The 20,243-nt window shown below is 38.8% G+C and overlaps 1 protein-coding gene across 1 annotated transcript; it reads right to left on the reverse strand.

The window, feature by feature from the left end:
• Window positions 1-326: 326 nt before the first annotated feature.
• ANKRD66 (ankyrin repeat domain 66) lies at window positions 327-6,445 on the reverse strand. The gene is made up of 3 exons (XM_083348403.1): window positions 6,222-6,445; window positions 2,303-2,531; window positions 327-1,321 (listed from the first exon to the last, which is right to left on the reverse strand). Exons 1-3 carry the CDS (start codon window positions 6,358-6,360, stop codon window positions 1,132-1,134), a joined length of 558 nt encoding a protein of 185 aa, XP_083204529.1. The 5' UTR covers window positions 6,361-6,445; the 3' UTR covers window positions 327-1,131.
• Between the last annotated feature and the right edge of the window lie 13,798 nt (window positions 6,446-20,243).

The following is a 20,243-nucleotide window of genomic DNA, read 5'->3' on the forward strand; positions in this document are numbered from 1 at the left end:
AAACCATTTATGTTTGACAATAGAAACAGATCCAATCGCAATTGAGAAGATTGTTATTGTGATTAGTACTTTTAATGTTATTAATAGAACAAAGCTTTGTGTTTTGCCTATTTTTTATTATTTTGCTTACATAATGTTTAGCAGATACATTCTCCTTTCATTCCAATCAGTTAACCATTCTCTCCAAATATGCCAAAGCATGAGACAGTAAAGATAATTTCTAAATGCTATCAGGTAACTTGGGTTTAGTTGCCACAGTTGAATAAACTGTGGCAACTAAGCCCAAGTTACCTGATAGCATTTAGAATAATTGTTTCTTGCATGGTTACTCACTTTAAAGCATTCCCAGCTTTGACACCCATCAAAAGACTGTTCAGAAATGTTAATTAATGAAGCATAAAGCAACCTCAAAGGTGACCAGAGTGAGATCAGCAGTAATAAATGATAATACCAAAACAAATATTAGATGAACCTTAGAACAATTAACACATGGAGGAAAAGAAGAAATAAGGAAAAATAAAGGTAACATATATTAGAAGAAATAACATTAGAAGAAGTAAATATATAAGTCTTAAAAAACAAAATTGATTTTGACCACATGTATTATGCTGCTGAGATGTTCCCAACTTTAAGATTTCTTTATATGCATTAAAAAATAAGAGACAGATTTTCATCTGCATTTAGTGCAACTTTGTTTCCCACTTTGGCTATGTGCAACCTGGTTTCCCACTTTAGCAGCGCCTTCAAATTAAAATATGACCAGAAACTCTAATAAAATAAAAATAATAAATGTTAATATTCCCCTTAATGTTAATAATAATAATATTAAGAGAATATTACAGCAAAGATATACATAGTGTAATCATCAAGTATGAAACATTAAATTAGAGGAAAGCTTAAAATATGAATGTATTATACAAAAGTGTATGCAAAATTAATTAATCAGGCAAAATTCATACAAAAATGGAATTTTTTGTGCATGCTTTTAAAAATTTCTTAAACTGAGATGGTGATTAACTAGATCAAAATAAGAAAAATGGCAAATGAAATAGATGAATTTCAGTGACTACAAAATTAAGGTAGCTGAGAAACCCCCCCCCCATCTAGCTTATCTGAAATTTACCATTCTTCTCATTGTTTTCTTGAAGGAAGTTGTTTGCCATCCTTTCCCTGCATCTTGTGCTTCAGAAGTTTCTTTGGAGAGAAGGGTTTACTTCTCAAAAGTTCTTCCTTCTTAAGCTCCCAAGCTTCATCCTTCTCATCCAGTTGGATTCCCTTTGATTTTGCCATCTGGCAATATGCCCTGTGTTCTATTTCAGCTCTAGATCAAAAGGAAAGAGGAAAAGGTTTTGGATAAGCTGCTACGCATGGCTGATCATGACTTGAAAGGGACTCTTTCCATTGGGAAGGCTGGGGGATTTTGCATCCGTCTTTACCATAACCCGCTCTTGACGGCAGTTCTAAAATTAATTAAGAGCTGAAGAGCTTTGGCTTTGCTTTCTCAAACCCTAGAGGACACCAATGCAACAAAATATGGGAAAATTCCTTAAATACATATGGGTGCTTTAGCATGAGTTCAGTTCAGCTCTACAGAGAAATATCGGGTTAACACCAATGAAGGCAACTTCACTGAATGTTTACTTAGGCAAAAAAGAAGCAGCAGGGGGCAAGTCACTCATAAAGGTTTGTTAGTACAATTACCATCCTCAATCCAAATGGGATTCCTCGAACAGAGTTCCGGATTTTAAAGTCTTGCAGAGCTCCTCATAGAACATGGAGAGGATGCATCAGAAGGGAAGGTGTCAAACGTGAGGAAGGCTTTTCGGGGTGAGGGGGAGGAAATGGCAAGAAAGCGGTACAGCTACTTCTCTAGTTACAATAGTTCATTTAATGACCGTTCTAAGTTACAACGGCACTGAGAAAAGTGTCTTATGAGCGTTTTTCACACCACCATTGCAGAATCCCCATGGTCACGTCATCAAAATTGAGACTCTTGGCAACTGACTATTGGTGATGATTGCAGTGTTCTGGCTTCATGTGATCACCTTTTCCAAGTCGAGGACTACCCGTATTGATGGAAAGCAGGTCCTGAAGACCTGCTACTACAGAGGAAAAGCAACTGATTGTTTGCTTTCCCAACATGCACTGGGGGAAAAGACTGGTCTGAATACCATCCATTTGAATTGTTTTGATATTTTCATTTTCTCTCTAACTTTGGACTGAGGTGAGCCCCTTTACTCCCAATGCACAAGGAAAGTTACAAGGTCACCTGCCTTAATTCTTCTGCCAATGCTGTGCTTACATTTCTAAGAATTTGACGCAGGCTTTGTGCCCATAGATTTCTGCAATTCTTCTTGGAACATCTCCATAGAGATCTGGGGCATCCATCGGTGCGTGCAAGGAGTGCAGTGTTCTCAACGTGCCCAGTCGCCCTGATTCTGCAGCAAAATGAACTGGAGTCCAACCTGCCTCCGTTCGCAAAACCAGGCGAGCACCATGTGCCACAAGCAGCTTTACCATCTTTGAGTGGCCTGTAGAAAATGCAAACAGGACATTAGAGCAACAAGAATAGCTAGCAGCAGAAAGTTTTCCCATTAACACAGAAGTAGCTCTTTTAGACCAGCCTCTGGAATCTCTTGCTTTGGGAAGCAGTTTTTTTTATTTAATTCTGAGAACTGGGTCTTGTTGTGACTTCTTTAAACTATCAATTGGAGAACATTTTCACATTCTGCATAGGCTGAAATGTTCATGAATTACCTGGATGGATATCGGGCACTCCATTTTTTAAAATGTCTGTTCATACAAATACATAGTATAAAGTTATATGGAACTTGGCATTACCTTGTAACAACAACATATTGGAGATTCATGGTTCACATATTCTAATTTATTTACTTACTTAAATCTTTATAGCCTCCCACCTAACATATGTGAATCTAAATGGTATATAAAGTTAAAAAAACATTAAAAAACAACGCTCACCAAGAAACACAGAAAAATCATTATAAGGACCGTTTGAAAACGTTAAAAACTTGATCTGCAGGAAAGCACACTCCATTTCCCTATTAATACAGCTCTTTTGCAGGCATCACACCCACATCCCAGGATCCCTTCCGGATGTCTACATGTATTCCCCCTCTTGAAATATTTATACTTATTGGTTTCTTGAACAACATAATGGAGGTATTCTTTACTAATATATATCTAGCATAGCATATAACATTACATATTGGTGACCCTCCCTTCCCCAAAATCTGTATTTTTAATATTTGGCTAATGCATTGCATTCGTTATTAAGCCTATAAACCCAGTTGCCTTATTTCCACACTCAGTTGCTGATAGCCAAGACCGTTATTCTACCATTACTCGCCAGTCTGTTTAAGATGGCAACTAGATGAAGCCCAAACTTGTTGGGGGAAATACCTTCTGGCTCTGTGTAAAAATTCTTAGATGTGGTGGATGCACCGAATCAATGCCATCTCTTTTGTCCCAACAATTCCTTATAAAGGGCAAGTCACTCCTTCATCCCACTCACGTGAGTGTATTTTATGTTTAAATCATAGTGCTTATCATTAGACGCATTCCCATGTATTAGCATCTTTATATTGTTTTATGCCCAAAATTGTATGCTAAGCACTCTATATAGCATAACATTTTTTCAAATCAATTTTAAATTTTAAGGCTGAAACCATTTTTGCCATTCACAACCTTATTTTCAATTAAGTCGATTTTTTTTTATTTTAATCTGGATGAAAGTCTATCTCAAAAACATGATTCTGGGTGGCTAAGAACAATTTTTAAAAAGCAGACAAAACGAAAAATCTGTTCCTAACACCCCAAGGACGCTTCCATTGAGAACTTGGGAGATGGGTAGGGAAGGGGACGTGCTTGGAGCAGAGGATCCCCCATCCAGCCACTTTTTCTATGTATTCTGCTGCTGGCCACATCCTCTTATCCCCAAATATAGTATTACAGTCTCTGCATTTCTCACTGCTTGGTGAAGTACTTGTAAGGCACAGAATACCACCTCCGAGCCACCATTTTAATCCCAGGGAAAACTCATGAAATGTCACGGGTGAAATGGGAGTGAAAAGGAAGATACAGTGAGAGAAAAATTATTTGATCCCCTGCTGATTTTGTACATTTGCCCACTGACAAAAAATGATCAGTCTATAATTGTAATGGTAGGTTTATTTTCACAGTGAGACAGAATAACAAAAAAAATCCAGAAAAACGCATTTCAATAAAGTTATAAATTGATTTACATTTAATGAGTGAAATAAGTATTTGACCTCTTCGCAAAACATGACTTAGTGCTTGGTGGCAAAACCCTTGTTGGCAATCACAGAAGTCAGATGTTTCTTGCAGTTGTCCACCAGGTTTGCACACATCTCAGGAGGGATTTTGTCCCATTCCTCTTTGCAGATCCTCTCCAACTCATTAAGGTTTCAAGGCTGACATTTGGCAGCTCAAACCTTCGGCTCCCTCCACAGATTTTCTATGCGATTAAGGTCTGGAGACTGGCTAAGCCAGTCCAGGACCTTAATGGGCTTCTTCTTGAGCCACTCTTTTGTTCCCTTGGTCTTGTGTTTTGGGTCATTGTCATGCTGGAATACCCATCCACGACCCATTTTCAATGCCCTGGCTGAGGAAGAGATTCTCACCCCATCCATCATCCCTTTGATGCAGTGAAGTTGTCCTGTCCCCTTAGCAGAAAAACACCCCCAAAGGATAATGTTTCCATCTCCATGTTTGACAGTGGGGATGGTGTTCTTAGGGTCATAGGCAGCATTCTTCCAAATATGGTGAGTTGAGTTGATGCCAAACAGTTTATTTTGGTCTCATCTGACCACAACACTTTCACCCAGTTCTCCTCTGAATTATGAAGATGTTCATTGGCAAACTTCAGACAGGCCTGTACACGTGCTTTCTTGAGCAGGGGGATCTTGCGGGCGCTGCAGGATTTCAGTCATTCATGGAATAGCGTGTTACGAATTGTTTTCTTGGTGACTATGGTCCCAGCTGCCTTGAGATCATTAACAAGATGCTCCAGTCTAGTTCTGGGCTGATTCCTCATCATTCTCATGATCATTGAAACTCCATGAGGTGAGATCTTGCATGGAGCCCCAGCCTGAGGGAGATCAACAGTTATTTTGTGTTTCTTCCATTTGCGAATAATCGCACCAACTGTTGTCACCTTCTCACCAAGCTGCTTGGTGATAGTCTTGTAGCCCATTCCAGCCTTGTGTTGGTCTACAATCTTGTCCTTGACATCCTTGGACAGCTCTTTGGCCATTGGCCATGGCCACGGTGGAGAATTTGGAATCTGATTGATTGGTTCTGTGAACAGGTGTCTTTTATACAGGTAAAAGCTGAGATTAATAGCACTCCCTGTATAAAAGACACCTGGGAGCCAGAAAACTTGCTGATTGATAGGGGAATCAAACACTTATTTCACTCATTAAGATGCAAATCAATTTATACCTTTTTTTTTGAAATGAGTTTTTCTGATTTTGTTTTGTTATTCTGTCTCTTACTATTAAAATAACACTGTAGTGCAGGGGTTCCTGCTCTCATTCTTTTGCCTCACATCGTTGCTGTCAAATAGTTTCTTTACTGGTGCAGAGCAAAGGAAGGATCACCTGGTGACCCCTTTTCCACTTTTATTTCACCAGGTACCCAAACGGGGATAAGGAAAGGGCACGCTAATAACCCTCCGTGCAAATTAGCCGCAGCACCGATTCCAGAATCTGAAAGGTAAGCAGCGTTCTTGGCTTTTCCGCCTCAGCCTCCGCTTTTGCGCAACTTTGACCCCCGTTTTGATTTCTGTTACACCAGGACAGGGGTAGGCAACCTTGGCTGTTTTATGACTCGTGGACTTCAACTCCCAGAATTCCTGAGCCAGCATGGCTCCGCTTGGAAACCTCTCCCTTTCTCCTCAGCATGGCTGGCCCAGGAATTCTGGGAGTTGAAGTCCACGAGTCATAAAAGAGCCAACGTCGCCTACCCCTGCACCAGGAAATACGAATTTGCTAACCGATCAGCTTTTGCGCGCTTGCTCTGAACAGGACGCGGCGGACAGCTGGGAAGAGGCCGGCTGCAAACCGAACTGGAAATTACCCGTTCGGAATTGCTCCGTGCACTCGTGTTACTTTCGGGCGCCGCGTTTTTTTCCTTCCGTTTCCTTCTGGCGCAGGCGCGTCCCCCACCCGATGGCTCACCGTGTGCTGCCGCCCAGTGGAGCGGCGTTCTGTCGCTCCAGTCGGCGTCTCGGCCATTTGCTTCGGCGAGCCCGCTCGACAGGATGTCTTCCGCTAAATCGTATTTACCCAAAGCCGCCGCTTCGTGCAGCTCCGTCATGCTGCCTTTGGCCCACCAGCTGAATCCAGCAAAACCTCTTAAAGCCTAAGAGATGGCGGCGAAGAAAGAATTCCGGACCCGTTTCTGCCGGGGCCGCCATCTACTCCACGGGCTGCTAAGGGCAACATAAAAAAAGATATAAAACCATTCCCCTTCGCTATGAGGACCGAGCCCACTCCTGGTTCTCCCGTCTGTTGTTACTTGTTTCCTATAGAAACTGGCTCCTCCCGTAGGGAAGCCTTCCAGTGGCTCTCTCTAACAGTTCACAGAGTATACTGTACAAGCAGATTGTGGGGTCCCCAGTCTGCCAATAGTCTATAGATGTGAAGCGAGAGAGGACTCTGAAGAATTGTCACTATCAGGTCCCCAAATCCTTATTGTTTTCCCTGCATATGTGCTTTTGTTTGGGGCCTGCCATTCTGCTGGGGGGGGGGAAGAGTTTGCTTTCTCTTGGAATAACTTTCTGCTTTTCCTCTCCCACCTCTATGCACTTGAGAAAAGACTCTGTCTCTCTTATCAGGGAGGCAACTATGGAGAAATTAAACTGGAGAAGACACACACCAACTGTGCCAGTTACCCAAACATCATACCACCTGTGGATTGGCTGGATTTCAAATGGACACTATGACTTTGGTGGGAGGAGGAAGATTGCTAGTTTAACTATACCGTTAAAAGTGGGTATAGTTAAAGTGGGCTTTTCCCCAGATCTCACCTTGACTTCCCTACTGTCACTAAGCCCTAATAAAAATTCCTTTTGAGACAATGCCTGTTTCAAGAGTTCTGCTTTCTTGGGTGGTTAGCTGAGGTGGGTCCTTACAGCCACATTATTCTTGGTTTTGGACATGACAATATCCAGGCTTACATAACATTTACTTACAGTATTTGACCAGTAGGAAGACTATTTTTCCTTAAAAAAAGTACTTGCAAATGGGATAGTCTCATTTACCTCTATCTGTATACTACTAAAACTCTCATTGTCATGTTTTTTAACTGGGTAAGATAGCCCAGCATAGTTTTTGAACTAAGGCACTTCAGTAGGCTAATTTACAGAATGTGTCCAAATCTAGGACCCATGACACCCGTGGTTAAATTAGGGAACGTTGTGGCTGTTTAGTTCTGCTGTGCTGGCGGGTTGATGCTGCAATCATGTGATCTTCTTTTTCAATATTTCATTACAGTTTTCCAGACAGTCTCCCAATTCTCTGCTTTTTCCCCTACCCAGCAGCCTCCACTAACCTTCTGGAAGGAAGGGAAGGGAAGGGAAGGGAAGGAAGGAAGGAAGGAAGGAAGGAAGGAAGGAAGGAAGGAAGGAAGGAAGGAAGGAAAGAAAGAAAGATTTCTGATGCTCCCTGCCTGCTTCCCACAAGGAGACTCAATGGGGAAGCTAGCAAAAAGTTGCTTCCACTCCCACTGCTTTTTTGCCCGACCATATTCTGTTTCTCTGTTTAGGTAAGGAAATATCTCTGAAACGATTACCCAGTGGGGCATGGGTTGCCTAGTCCCTGAGAAAAATAGAAGTTGTAGAAACCAAAGGAATGAACAAAATGAAAATTAACCTAAAAATGACTAGTGCTTAAGGATGGTTGTTTGCCTGCTGAATGTACAGGTAGTCTTTGACTTAAAAACACAATTGGGCTCAAAAATTCTGTTGCTATGTGAGACAGTTTTTAAGTGAGTTTTGCCCCATTTTATGACCTTTCTTGCCACAGTTGTTAAATGAATCTGGCTTTCCCATGGCTTGTAAGAAGGTTCCAGAAGATGATCAGATGACCCTGGGGTTACAACCATCAGGAATATGAACCGGTTGCCAAGCAACTGCCCAGTTGCCTTGGGGATGCTGCAATGTTCATAAGTGTGAAAAATGGTCATAAATCATAAATCACTTTTTTCACTGCCGTTATAATTTTGAACTGTCACCAAACAAACTGTTGTAAGTCAAGGACTACCTGTAACCTTTTTATAAGATCCAGAGAGGGCTTTTCTCTTTTCTTTCATTTTCTGTTTGTTTGTAAAAAAAAAAAAAATTCTGCATCTCCATTCAGTTTTGTTTTCCTCCTTTCCTTTCCCAGAGAAGTTTCTCTTTCCTCTTAGTAGCTCTTCCTTCTCTTTTTGTTGGAGGGATGGAAAGGAAGTGCCTGTGTCTGTGTGAGTGGGTGACAATGGTTGGTATATGAAGATGGGAATCAATGAATTCTGGGATACTTTATTTATAGGCAATTAAACCCCCAACTTGACTTTTCAAGGCTCCCAGGGGTGCACCCGTTGTCACTGCAACTGAACCCATCCACTCCCTGCTGATCATCTCCTCTTCTTCCATTTCATCTTTCTCAGCATTAGAGTCTTCTCAAGTGAGCTAGGGCCACCCCTATTGTGTTCAAAATTTGAGCCTAGTCATTAGCAGGCAGTAAGTTAAAAATCAGTAAACATTTCTATTTTATTTTGGGGGGGGAAGGGTTCTTTTGGACTGTATTGATAAATTTTTTTTATTATATTTATATACCGCCCTTCTCCCGAAGGACTCAGGGCGGTGAACAGGGCACATATAAATAGAGAATACAAAAGTTAAAAAGGATTAAATAATAGCCCAGATAAAAACAATAACAATATAAAAAAACCATTAAAAAACCTAACATCCCCCATCAGGCCAGGCCAGCTTGTTCAAATAAATGGGTCTTCAGACCGCGTCGGAAGGAGTGAAGGTCCGGTGCCATCCGGAGCTCGACCGGCAGCTGGTTCCATAAAGCCGGAGCGCCCACAGAGAAGGCCCTCCCCCTGGGGGCCACCAGCCGACATTCTCTGACTGGAGGCACCCTGAGGAGGCCCTCTCTGTGGGAACGCACAGGGCGGAGGGAAGTTGACGCCGGCAGCAGGTGGTCCCTGAGGTACTCCGGACCCATGCCATATAGCGACTTAAAAACCATTACCAGAACCTTGAATCTCACTCGGAAGACAACTGGCAACCAATGCAGCTCGTGGAGCAAAGGTGTAACATGGGAGTACCGGGAAACTCCCAAGACAATTAAGATACTAGATTATCTGTAGCTCAGAGTTGAGTCCTGGGCGCTCTCTCAGTTTGGTTGCTTGCTTGTCTGCAGATATTTCTTTACCAGACTAGATAATATATTCAGTTATGTTGGTAATTCTTTTCTCTATTCTAGCTTTAGGGAAGAGGGGAGGTCAGTTTAAATTACAGGTCACCTTTCTTTGGGGTAAATACTACTGTATATATTCCAGCCTCATAGTTAAGCTAGTGTGAAGACCAATGAAAGTACAAACATTTTTTTATAAAACTCAGCATGTGGCTTTAATGGTCCTAAATCCATTTTCAGAAATACTGAGTGCTGTATCTCTTCATTGCTAACACCATCACCCATTCATTGGTCTTCATGTGGTCACTGCTATGGCTGTCATTGGTCTAATTCTTGCACAGGACAGTAAACTGAGAGGAAAAAGTGGGAATAAAAAACACCAGAAGATTATACTGTTCACATTGCTTTCCATGGGGAAGGAAGAAATCCTGTGCAGTAGGGTCACAGGGATTGCACAATAGTTGTTAATGGTTACATTGGAATGATGTCACAATGCTTCTGGAAGAAGGCATGACATTTTTCTTGAACTTAACATCCATTGAGAATGTATAAAAATGATATGCATATAGGAGTAGGAAGGTACTTTATTAGCTATAAATGTAGGAAATTATTTCAGTAACGGTTGTAGACAAAACAAAAACAGCTGCAGGTATGACACAGGATAAAAGAGAGAAGATTGGCATCAAAACTAATATCAACCAAGCCAAAACAAAAACCTGCGATCAAAGGACCAAAAAGAAACTTTCTGCCACTCTTTTGTAAGTATATCATTACTTTGACCTAAGGAGAGGGAAGCGTCCTTGGTCACTGTTGGGGGTTCATCTTCCTTGGGCATTTGCCACTTATTTTGAGACTGCATGTAACTCAGTGACAGAGCCTAAAGGAAGCCTCACCCAGTGGTGGGATTCATATATGTGAACAACTGGTTCTCTGTGTGGATGCTGCTTCCGGAAGTCCATTCTGGGCCTGGGCCTGCGAATTGGCTGAATCCCACCACTGGCCCCACCTCTTTTCACTGCAGCCCAGATTGAAGGCTTAAATTATTAAATTAGGGTTACATATATGCACGCATTCCTCAAAAATATAATAGGCAGAAAAGAGTGTCTCATGCTGGTACAAAGTCTTACTCTGAAGTTCTGCTTGCATTTGGAAAAAGATTTGTGTTTATGTAGCAACTTTTGGGAGAGTGGAAATTTTTAATGGAACCATGGCAAGGGTTAAAAGATTGAATTCCCCATTGAACTCCCCATCATTTATGCATCCATGTGGTTGCTATTTGCAAAGGTTATTTCTTCCTCTTAGTCACTTGAGATGTACATCATTTAAATGAATGAACGAATACAAAGATACATCTATAAAAACTTGGATTTTTGCAGGAGCCTTTTGGACACTGAGGATGAACTTTCTAGTATCCGGTGGGATTCAGTACCTATGGACGTAAAGAAGTGGTTAACAGGCACTTTTGCAAGGAAAAAAGAGGCATACAGACTTCAACCTGATGAATTAACAAGCATTCGGAGTATTTCATATGCTTTAGAGAATGACGTTGTGGTAGAAAGGCAAGCATAGACTGCATAGAGCACATTATGAGCTTCTCAGAATATGTCCAAAATGATGTAGTTGATAATTAGAAAAATGAATTCCAGATCTAAGCTGAAATTGACTGGAGTTGTTGTTATGGGAAAAGAAGGAGGAAGGAGTATTATGTATGTTCATGGTCTAATAAATAAATTTACAGTAACAAAAAAATAAAAATAAAGATCATCTAGTACAGGGATTAGTAAACCATTTCAGCTTTTAATAGGAGTCTTAGGGACTAGATCTCAAAAATGGTCACATTTTTTTTATACTTATGGTACTATAAATATGGGCTGTAATCATCATTGGGGCCATGTAATCCCTGCAGTTATGAACCTGTACAGAAAACTCAAAATTTAAAAATGAATCATGTGCTAATGCAACTCCAATCCCTAATATATGTGTCTTTGAAGTGTATAAAAGCCAACATGTTCTTGCTTGCTATTCCTTTCTATTTTTTGTATGACAAGGAACATATGGTGGACCTTGGCTGGATAAAGCAATCTCTTCATTTTTCTATTGTATGATGTAGGAGGTGACCAGGTGAGCCTGAGGGAGGGGTCAAATGCATCATCAATCATGAGTCCCTTTGCACCCACAAGAGATCTATGTCTAGCCTGCCTTGAATTCCTTTGATTCTTATCTACTGCCAATTTGCTTTGACCATTGGTAGTTCAGATTGTAGAGAGCTTTAGCTTTCAATAAATCTTTATACTCATTTGAACTGCCTGGATTTCCTGATTTCCCTGGTGCTTGACATAATCTCTCTTACCTATGTCTTGCCCTGCCCCAACTTCAGGTTAAGTTCTACCCCTTGAGCCATTCATCACTTCCATTAAGAAGACTACAGGTAGTCCTTGACTTATAATCATTCCTTTAGTGACCATTCAAATTTACAATGGCATTGAAAAAAGTGACATTACTATTTTTCACATTTATGACCATTGCGACATCCACATGGTCATGTGATCAATATTCAGGCTCTTGGCAATTGGCATGTATTTATGATGGTTGCAGTGTCCTGGGGCCATGTGATCACCATTTGTGACCTTCCCAGCTGGCTTCTGACAAACAAAGTCAATGGGGGAAGCCAGATTAGTTTAACAACCACATCCTTCTCTTAAGTTTAGTGATTCATTTAACAACTATGGCAGAAAAGGTGAATTAACATGAGACTCAACTCGCTTAACAACTGCCTTGCTTAGAAATGAAAATTTTGAACTCAATTATGATCATAAGTTTAGGACTACTTGTAGTAATAAAGCTGCAGTATTGGAAAACATCTGGTTCAGCATTGACATAATCACCCCTTAAAAATCATCAAATCAGGAGGGGAGAAAAGGAATGTTGTAGGAAAATAATATAAAATCTTGAATGAGCTGCATGTAATTCTGGGATAAAGCTCTGTATTATTGGGAAATCTTGAAACAGGTTTTATATTTTCAGTCTGGGTAATTTATAAAACTACTAGAAATTTACAGAACATGATTGTGTAACCAACCATTGATTCCTGTTAAGTGTATTTATAAAAGTCTGACTCGTTTCCATGATATATTCTGTTGTCTATCAGCCAAGCATGACAGAACAAATTCATTTTACTTAGTTAATCATTGTAGTTGGCTGTATAAAATGACATTATAAATAATAAAATGCAGGGTTATGATACCACACAAGTCAAAGGAGAATGTGTGTAAATCATTTCAAGAAGACCAAGAAACAGAGACATCAGCCAGAAAGAGAGAAAGGGCAGAAAAATGAGAGGATCTGAACATGTCATGGGGAAGAATACACTCTGGATTTATTTATTTCACTTATTTATTTAACAAATTTATATAGCCATCTAACTCATGGATAGGTGATTCTTTACTCAAAAGGGAATTGATGAGAATTTTTCAGAAGAAGGAAGGAAGGAAGGAAGGAAGGAAGGAAGGAAGGAAGGAAGGAAGGAAGGAAGGAAGGAAGGAAGGAAGGAAGGATATACAGTATATATTTATATACTGTATGCCTCATATATAACCAGAAGCTGACAGTAGGCAAAAGTAATAATGGGGTTGGAAATGAAGTGGAGAGCAAAGAAATACTTGTCCAAGTTCAATCAGGGCAGGAGTTGTCTCATTTCAGAACCATAATTATGTTCCAATTCCTTTGTCTTTCCCAGTGCATTATTATGCCATTATATTCTTGTTTTGCCTGAGAAAATTATAGCTGATGGAAGGAAAAGGAGGAGGAAAGTAGAGAAGATTCCTAACGCTGGACTACAGATTGAACCACACTTTCTCCAGTAGACATTACTACATCAGGTCCGGCAGTGGATTTCTTCAAGATGCATAAATAAAAGATGATAGACTTGGTGAACAGGCCTAATTGAAGGTGCCAAAAATACAGCACCTTAGCTTTCATCCTACTTCTATAGGAGAATGAAAATCCAGAGACTGTTTACATGGAATTTTTAATAATTGTTAAAATTAACTTCTATACAATGCATGTGTAAATAATAATTTCTTTTTCAACCTAATTCTCATATTTTGTTACAAATTCCTCTGTCATGGATCAACTCCTTAACTGAAAAACTCAGTGAAATAAAATGTACCTAGTATTTACCAAGATGGCGTTCTGAGCCAGCAGGATTTTTTTTTCTCTCCTGCTGATGGACAGCTGGTTTCACTGGCTCTTTGGGAGCACGCTCCCTGGCATTGAATGGAAGCTACTAGGAATGACTCAAGATGACTCTTAGATGAGAAAAAGACTTAGAAGAAAACAATTCTAGGTGGGAGTGTCAGAGAGCCAAGTCTCCATCTTTTTCCTTTCCAATGTCTGCTTTTTAAGAATGCCTGGATTTTAACTGCACATTTTTTTTATTGAAAAGTTTTATAAAAAGTTACAATATCCTTCTCATTCATAGTCATATTTTAGATAATATTTTAGTCTTATTATTATTCACCTTAAAGCCCGAAACTTTCCCATATTGTATTATAATTTCCATCAAATTTATAACTGATTGAATCAGTTGAGATAGTGTAACAACCAAGTCATCTGCAAATGCTCTTAACCTATAATCATTCTGTTTTATTTTTATTTCCTGTATTCTAGTAGATTCCCGAATTTTAATCAGTAAAATCTCCAATGTTAAAACAAACAATAATGGTGACAGGGGACACCCTTGTCTTGTACCTTTTTCAATTTTAAATGCATCTGTTAATCCCCCATTAATTATAATTTGCGCTGATTGTTGTTGATATATGGCCTTAATAGATTGCAGAAATTCATCCCCAAAATTCATCTTTTCCACAACTTTCAATAAAAATTGCCAATTCAATTGATCAAAAGCTTTTTCAGCATCCAAAAATATCAATGCCGCAGGGACTTGGTTATTCTTATCCAAATACTCAATTAAGTTAACTAATTGTCTTACATTATATTTCATATATCTTCCAGTTATACATCCAGACTGATCTGTATGAACCATCTGTTTCAAAACTAACATTAATCTATTTGCCAATATTTTTGCAAAAATCTTATAATCTGTATTTAAAAGCGATATAGGTCTATAATTCTTAGGCTGAGTAAGATCTTGATCCTCCTTTGGGATCAACGATATAAAAGCCCTTCTCCAAGATGGAGGCACCTCCCCTCCAGCCTGGATATTATTAAATAGTTCCTTTAAAGGTTCTACCATCTCTGTAAGTAAAGTTTTATAATAAATTGCTGTTAAGCCATCTGTACCCAGAGCCTTACCCACTTTTAACTGTTTAATTACTGATATAATTTCTTCAGAAGTGATTAAACAATTCATCCCTTCCCTTTACAGGAATATGCGCTTCCTGTAAATATTTATCTATATCTAAGGTTTGTACATTCTCACTAGCATATAACTTTTGATAAAAATCCAAAAAAACCTTTTTAATCAAATGTTGTTGATATGTTTCTTTGCCCTTATATTCTATTTTCTCTATTGTACATAACCTCTTTTTTTTCCTTAATTGATAAGCTAACCACCTACCAGGCTTATTTGCATTACAAAAAGTATTATGCTTCGCATATCTCAAATTAGTTGCAACCTGATCCGCCATTAACATATTAAATTGCTCTTTCAACAAATTTATCGAAATCCTTAATCTCTTATCTAATGGATTCAAAATAAAAGCTTTCTCCTTCAATTTAATCTCTTCTTCCAATTCTTTACGTTTTTGCATCTGCTTACTCCTATGACCATTGTTCATATGAATCAAAATCCCCCTCATATAAGCTTTACTGGCATCCCAAACCATTTCAATAGGTGTTCCTTTATGCATATTCAGAACAAAAAACTCTTTCAAATAACCTTTACATTTTTCTGAAAGTACATCATATCTAAATAAATTTTCATTCAACCTCCAAGATCTTCTTATTCCATCTTCCCTAAATAATTCCATCCATACAGGACTATGATCTGATAACGTTCTAGGAAAAATCTTGACATTCTTGACCCTGGAATTAACTGCACATTTTGATGTCTACTTTTAAATGTTAATGGTTGAATGCTGATTCAATTTAACCCCCTGCTAGATCTTAAGGTGGCTTTTTTATGCTCTTTTTATTGTTATATTAACTGCCATATACCAGTTCTATCTCTTCTGCATGGAAGCTACTGCAACTCTGAGTAGTGAAAGCGATCTGTTTCGATTTCAATTAGTATTGAAATTTCACTACAAATTTTATAAATTTATCAAGAAAATTCTTGTGTTAGATTTTTTCACTTCTGATAAAGATCTCTCTCTCTCCCTCTCCCTCTCCCCTCCCTCCTCTCACTGGTCTTTTGTGATTAATCTGTTATGGTGCTCTCTCTGTGATGATCTTTTTATGACTAAAAGTTTCAGCTGTAAAAGTTTAACTACTACTTCAGTTTAATCACTGAAGTATTTTGGACTATATCAAAATATAGTCAAAATACAAGCAATATATCAAGATAAAGTTTATTAAGAAAACTGGGCAGAAAGAATATTTTTCAACTTGCAAGTTCAACTTGAAACTTTGGATAAGAAGCTTGATAAAGTAACGATGATTTTAGAAGGTGGTAACGAGATTCAAACAACAGCATTACAACAAGATTTACATTAAGATGGATTGGACTGTAATTTTATGCTTCCAGTCCTGAAAGATGAGGTTAACTTGGAAAATACAAGTTGATTAGAGGATTCCAACAAAGGTATGGATTCTAAAGATTCAAACTTGATAGAATGGATTAGTGTTGAACACGTTTTCAAGAAGATTGAGGAAGACCAGGGAAATAATTTATTATACCCAACTGGAAAATAATTGTCAAGAGATCTTATCTTGCAATTTATAGGAGACATTTTTGTACAACGAATGCTGTAGAGTTACACACAACAGAGATTCATGACTTTCAGGAATAAAATCCAATTGTTAGAAAAGATCCTGTTTAATTTCTTAGGGAAAAACCTTATTATTAAGAATCGGTCAAGGATATTTGATTCTGGATGGGCCAGAGATGATGATTGCTATGACTTATGATAAACCAGAAGCCGTTGAAGATTTTCTGCAAGTGAAAAACATTAAATAGACTGTTAACAGAGGTTTTAGAAGTTTAATTTAGCTGTTGGTTTTACTTGTTAACGATGTTTTTATATTCTAGATAGATGTCAGGCTAAGTGGGTCGGGTAAACAGTGTTTTACAAATTCACAAATGATGAATTTATGAATGCTTCACAAGGGAGGAGGAGTTATAATCCTTGGAATATATTTATCAGCACTCAGGTATTGCCCAAACTGCCTTTTTGCCTGAGACAGAGAAATGCAACATTGATGGGATTTCTTAGTAGTCCAAGGTAGAAAAGAAAGGTGGAGAGTGGGAGGAGAGGGGAAAGAAGGATTTAATATCTTTGGGGGGGAATAAAATAGGAATCTGCCAGATTTGGGGGTCAATGGGAGGGAAAAGAACCTCTTGATTTTTCTTCTATCTTAACTTTTACCCCTAGTACGTTTCTATATTACAGGTTAAGTGCTCCTATTTTGTTGACATTTCTATTACACTCACAGAGGAAATTAGTGGAAATTTCTAGGAATTGAGCAGTTTTACACGGTTAGCTTGGTTCTGAATGCACCCCTACTTCAGAGAGCCATGACAAAACCGTGAGATAATCTAGCTCTAAATCACTCTTAAAATTGAAACTCTCTGTAGTGGCCTCAGATTTGAAAGCTGGATCCCCAAGAATTCCTCTGGATCCACTGAAGATCCTATGGTTCAAAGATCCTGGGACCAAGCATGCCCCTCTGCCTAACTATTGGAAGCTTAATGTGAAATGTCAAATTCCACCCCACTCCCTAAAAAAAAAATCTAATAAAAAATAAACTTCACAGTTTTATACAGCAAATCATTTATTAGTAAAGTCAGTCAGCCTACTTATTGAAATGCAAAGGGATAAAGTATCCCAGGTGTGAGAAAAGAATGCAAGAAGTTTGGGCTTAGTATTAGCAGCTTTGCCTTTTCATTTTCAGACACACGTGGACCCCCTTTCCAGAGATTTCTTGTGAAGATTACAACTTCAGGTTGGGAAAACTTAAAGGGGCTGGTTAAATAAATAGCTTAATTGCCTCCCCTGGTGCACAGCTCCCTCTTTCTCTCTCTCTTTTGGCGGGGCAGTCCCCAGCTCATGCTTCCCATTGCTGGGCTTGGATTCTCATTCTCCCCCAGAACCCACTACCGGTCCCAATCCACAAGACACATTTTCTCCTTTGCTAACTTGTTAGAGATTGTCTTTGCTGGCCCATCTGCTGCTAACCAAAGTTCCTGTTCCATTGCATTCCACTTCTCCTTCATCTTGTTCAATACTGATGGACATCCCCACTGAGCAAGAAGGGAAAATTCTGTTTCTTCATTTCCTCATCCTTGCTTGCCTTCAAGTCACCTCTTTATCTTGTTCCTGAGATGGAGAAGATCCACCCTGCTTTTTTCCTGATTCCTACTTTCCTTTGAACTCTTTCTTACTCCCTTTTTCCTCCTCAGCTTCTTTTTCTCCTTTGTGTAGGACTTTCTCCCTGTCTAGCTAGATTTATGCTCTCTGTTTGTCCTTTCTCCTCACCCATCTGCTTTTCCTCCCGTATATCCTCTTTCCTTCAGTTGCTGTGTCTTCACACTTCATGGAGCATTATGTTTCAGTCCAGTTCTTGGAAGTTGGTTGTAATATTTTTTTACAAATGAACATGAATATACGTGTTCCAGGATAATGTTGCAGGATCCAATTTGGTCAGTCACTGGGACCGGAGTTTCTGAGCTTTCGGAGGCATGCTGGAGCCCATCCTCAGGGAACTTCTCTCTAGCAGAGTATATATGCTTTGGGCTATTCTGGGTAGTATCTATATGGTGCCTGTTGTGTGTGGCTTTTTAGATGTTGATTGGGGTGTTGAGTGTGGCTATTAAGTCATTGGATCTTGTTTCTTGTGGTGCCAAGCCTTCTCCTTTTGATGGGTGCTTAGTCAGGCAGATGTTTAGACTGGATTTGGCATTTGTACCTACCAACTGAGTCCTTCCAAAGGCTTGGGGTAGGCAGAATTATTTGATGTTGCTAAAAGTATCATCACAGGATGTAAGCCATTTCAAAAAAGTTGCCTTTTGCAATTGACTGATAGTGATTTTGTCAGTGATGATAGTGTTCAAGTGTTGTTCCAGATATTTTGGGATTGCCTCCAAGGCAGCTATTGGAATCATCTTTGCTTTGTTTTGACAAAGTCATTCTACTTTTATTTGCAGGCCTTTGTATTTTGTGATTCCCCCCCCCACACACACACCCTCCTGTTACTTTTATTCCGCTGTCTCCAGCATTGCCACGACCACTATCTTTTTTTTTATTGACTGTTGTGTGGCAGGAGCTTGCCTATTTGAATTCTTGCACTTTAGCATTTAGTATTATTATTCATCTGACTACTGAACATTATCTGTTCAGGAGTTAAGTTTACTAAAGAAAATATTGGGAGAGAAAATTAGCTACAGCAGACTGATGCTGTCATTGTTCCCACACAGCTTGTTCTCTAGAGACCTACATCTTACATTATAACTTGTTATACAGATAGGATGTAAATAAGGACATGATTAAAACCACATGGTGCAATTAATATAAAAAGAGCTTAAAAATCTTCAATATTTATGAAAATGTGTATTTTTCCTCTCAGGTGGGATGATGGAATGGGTTGATGATTTGCTAATACCTGGATGAAAGATTGAAATATTATTATGGACTTGGATGAGTCAACATGCTGTCAACATTAATGTTGCAGTGCTCTTTGTACGATGAGCTAAAAGGAAATTTTTATGCAGGCTGTAAGCTTATTTGCATCCATTGTTGCATTACCTGTAAAATACATATGCAGACAGAGTGGATGATATAGATCATACATACATCAATGACTTGTTTTTCAATAAGAAATATTCTGGCAAAACTTCTAAAGGATCTCTACATTAACAGGCTTTTTAAAACTTGCACACTGTGTTTAATAATTTCTTCTGTCAATATTGGCAAGAATCAATATTAACATTAGTGCCCTATGGGGATCTAGGGCAACATATAAAATTAGGGTCGTGACTTTTGGAATAGAGGCAGATGGGGAAAAAAGTATTTCCTGGTCCAACAATCTAACCCCTAAACCACCTGGTATAGCAGTCTCGTAACTGAATTTGACCAACCCTATACATGGAATTATAGCCTTAGTAAATAAGCTGGCTTACATGTACTTAATTTGTTCTCCTAGGGAGTTCCGCACACCCACTAGTACAGTGGGTATGGCTTACGAATTGGAAGTAGTACAAGCTATGAAGGTGAAATTTTTTATTATTGTTGTCTTTCAATTAAAATAATAGATAAATCTTTCAGAAAAAGCAGTTCTTTTTTATAATATTTTATTGATTTTCTCATTTTACAACTGAATATTTAAAATGCAACGTGATGGGTTGATCAATAGTTCAATAGTGTACATAAGTCTTTAGTATAAATCTCATGTTACAACATAAAATGTTTCTAAAGAGGACGATTAAAATAGAATCAACTGAGTTTACATAAGAAAACTATATGGTAAATTCCAATTAGGGAAAATAATTCTGATAAGATTTTCTCCCAGCTTCAACAAGAATTATGTATTGTTTCTGGTTATGGGTATATGAAAAAAGTGTAGCATTAATAATCTACTAAGAAAAACCCAGAAGGAAGAAATAAAAATCTCCCCCCA

This window comes from Vipera ursinii (assembly GCF_947247035.1).
Source record: "Vipera ursinii genome assembly, chromosome: 1".
NCBI lineage: Eukaryota > Metazoa > Chordata > Lepidosauria > Squamata > Viperidae > Vipera > Vipera ursinii.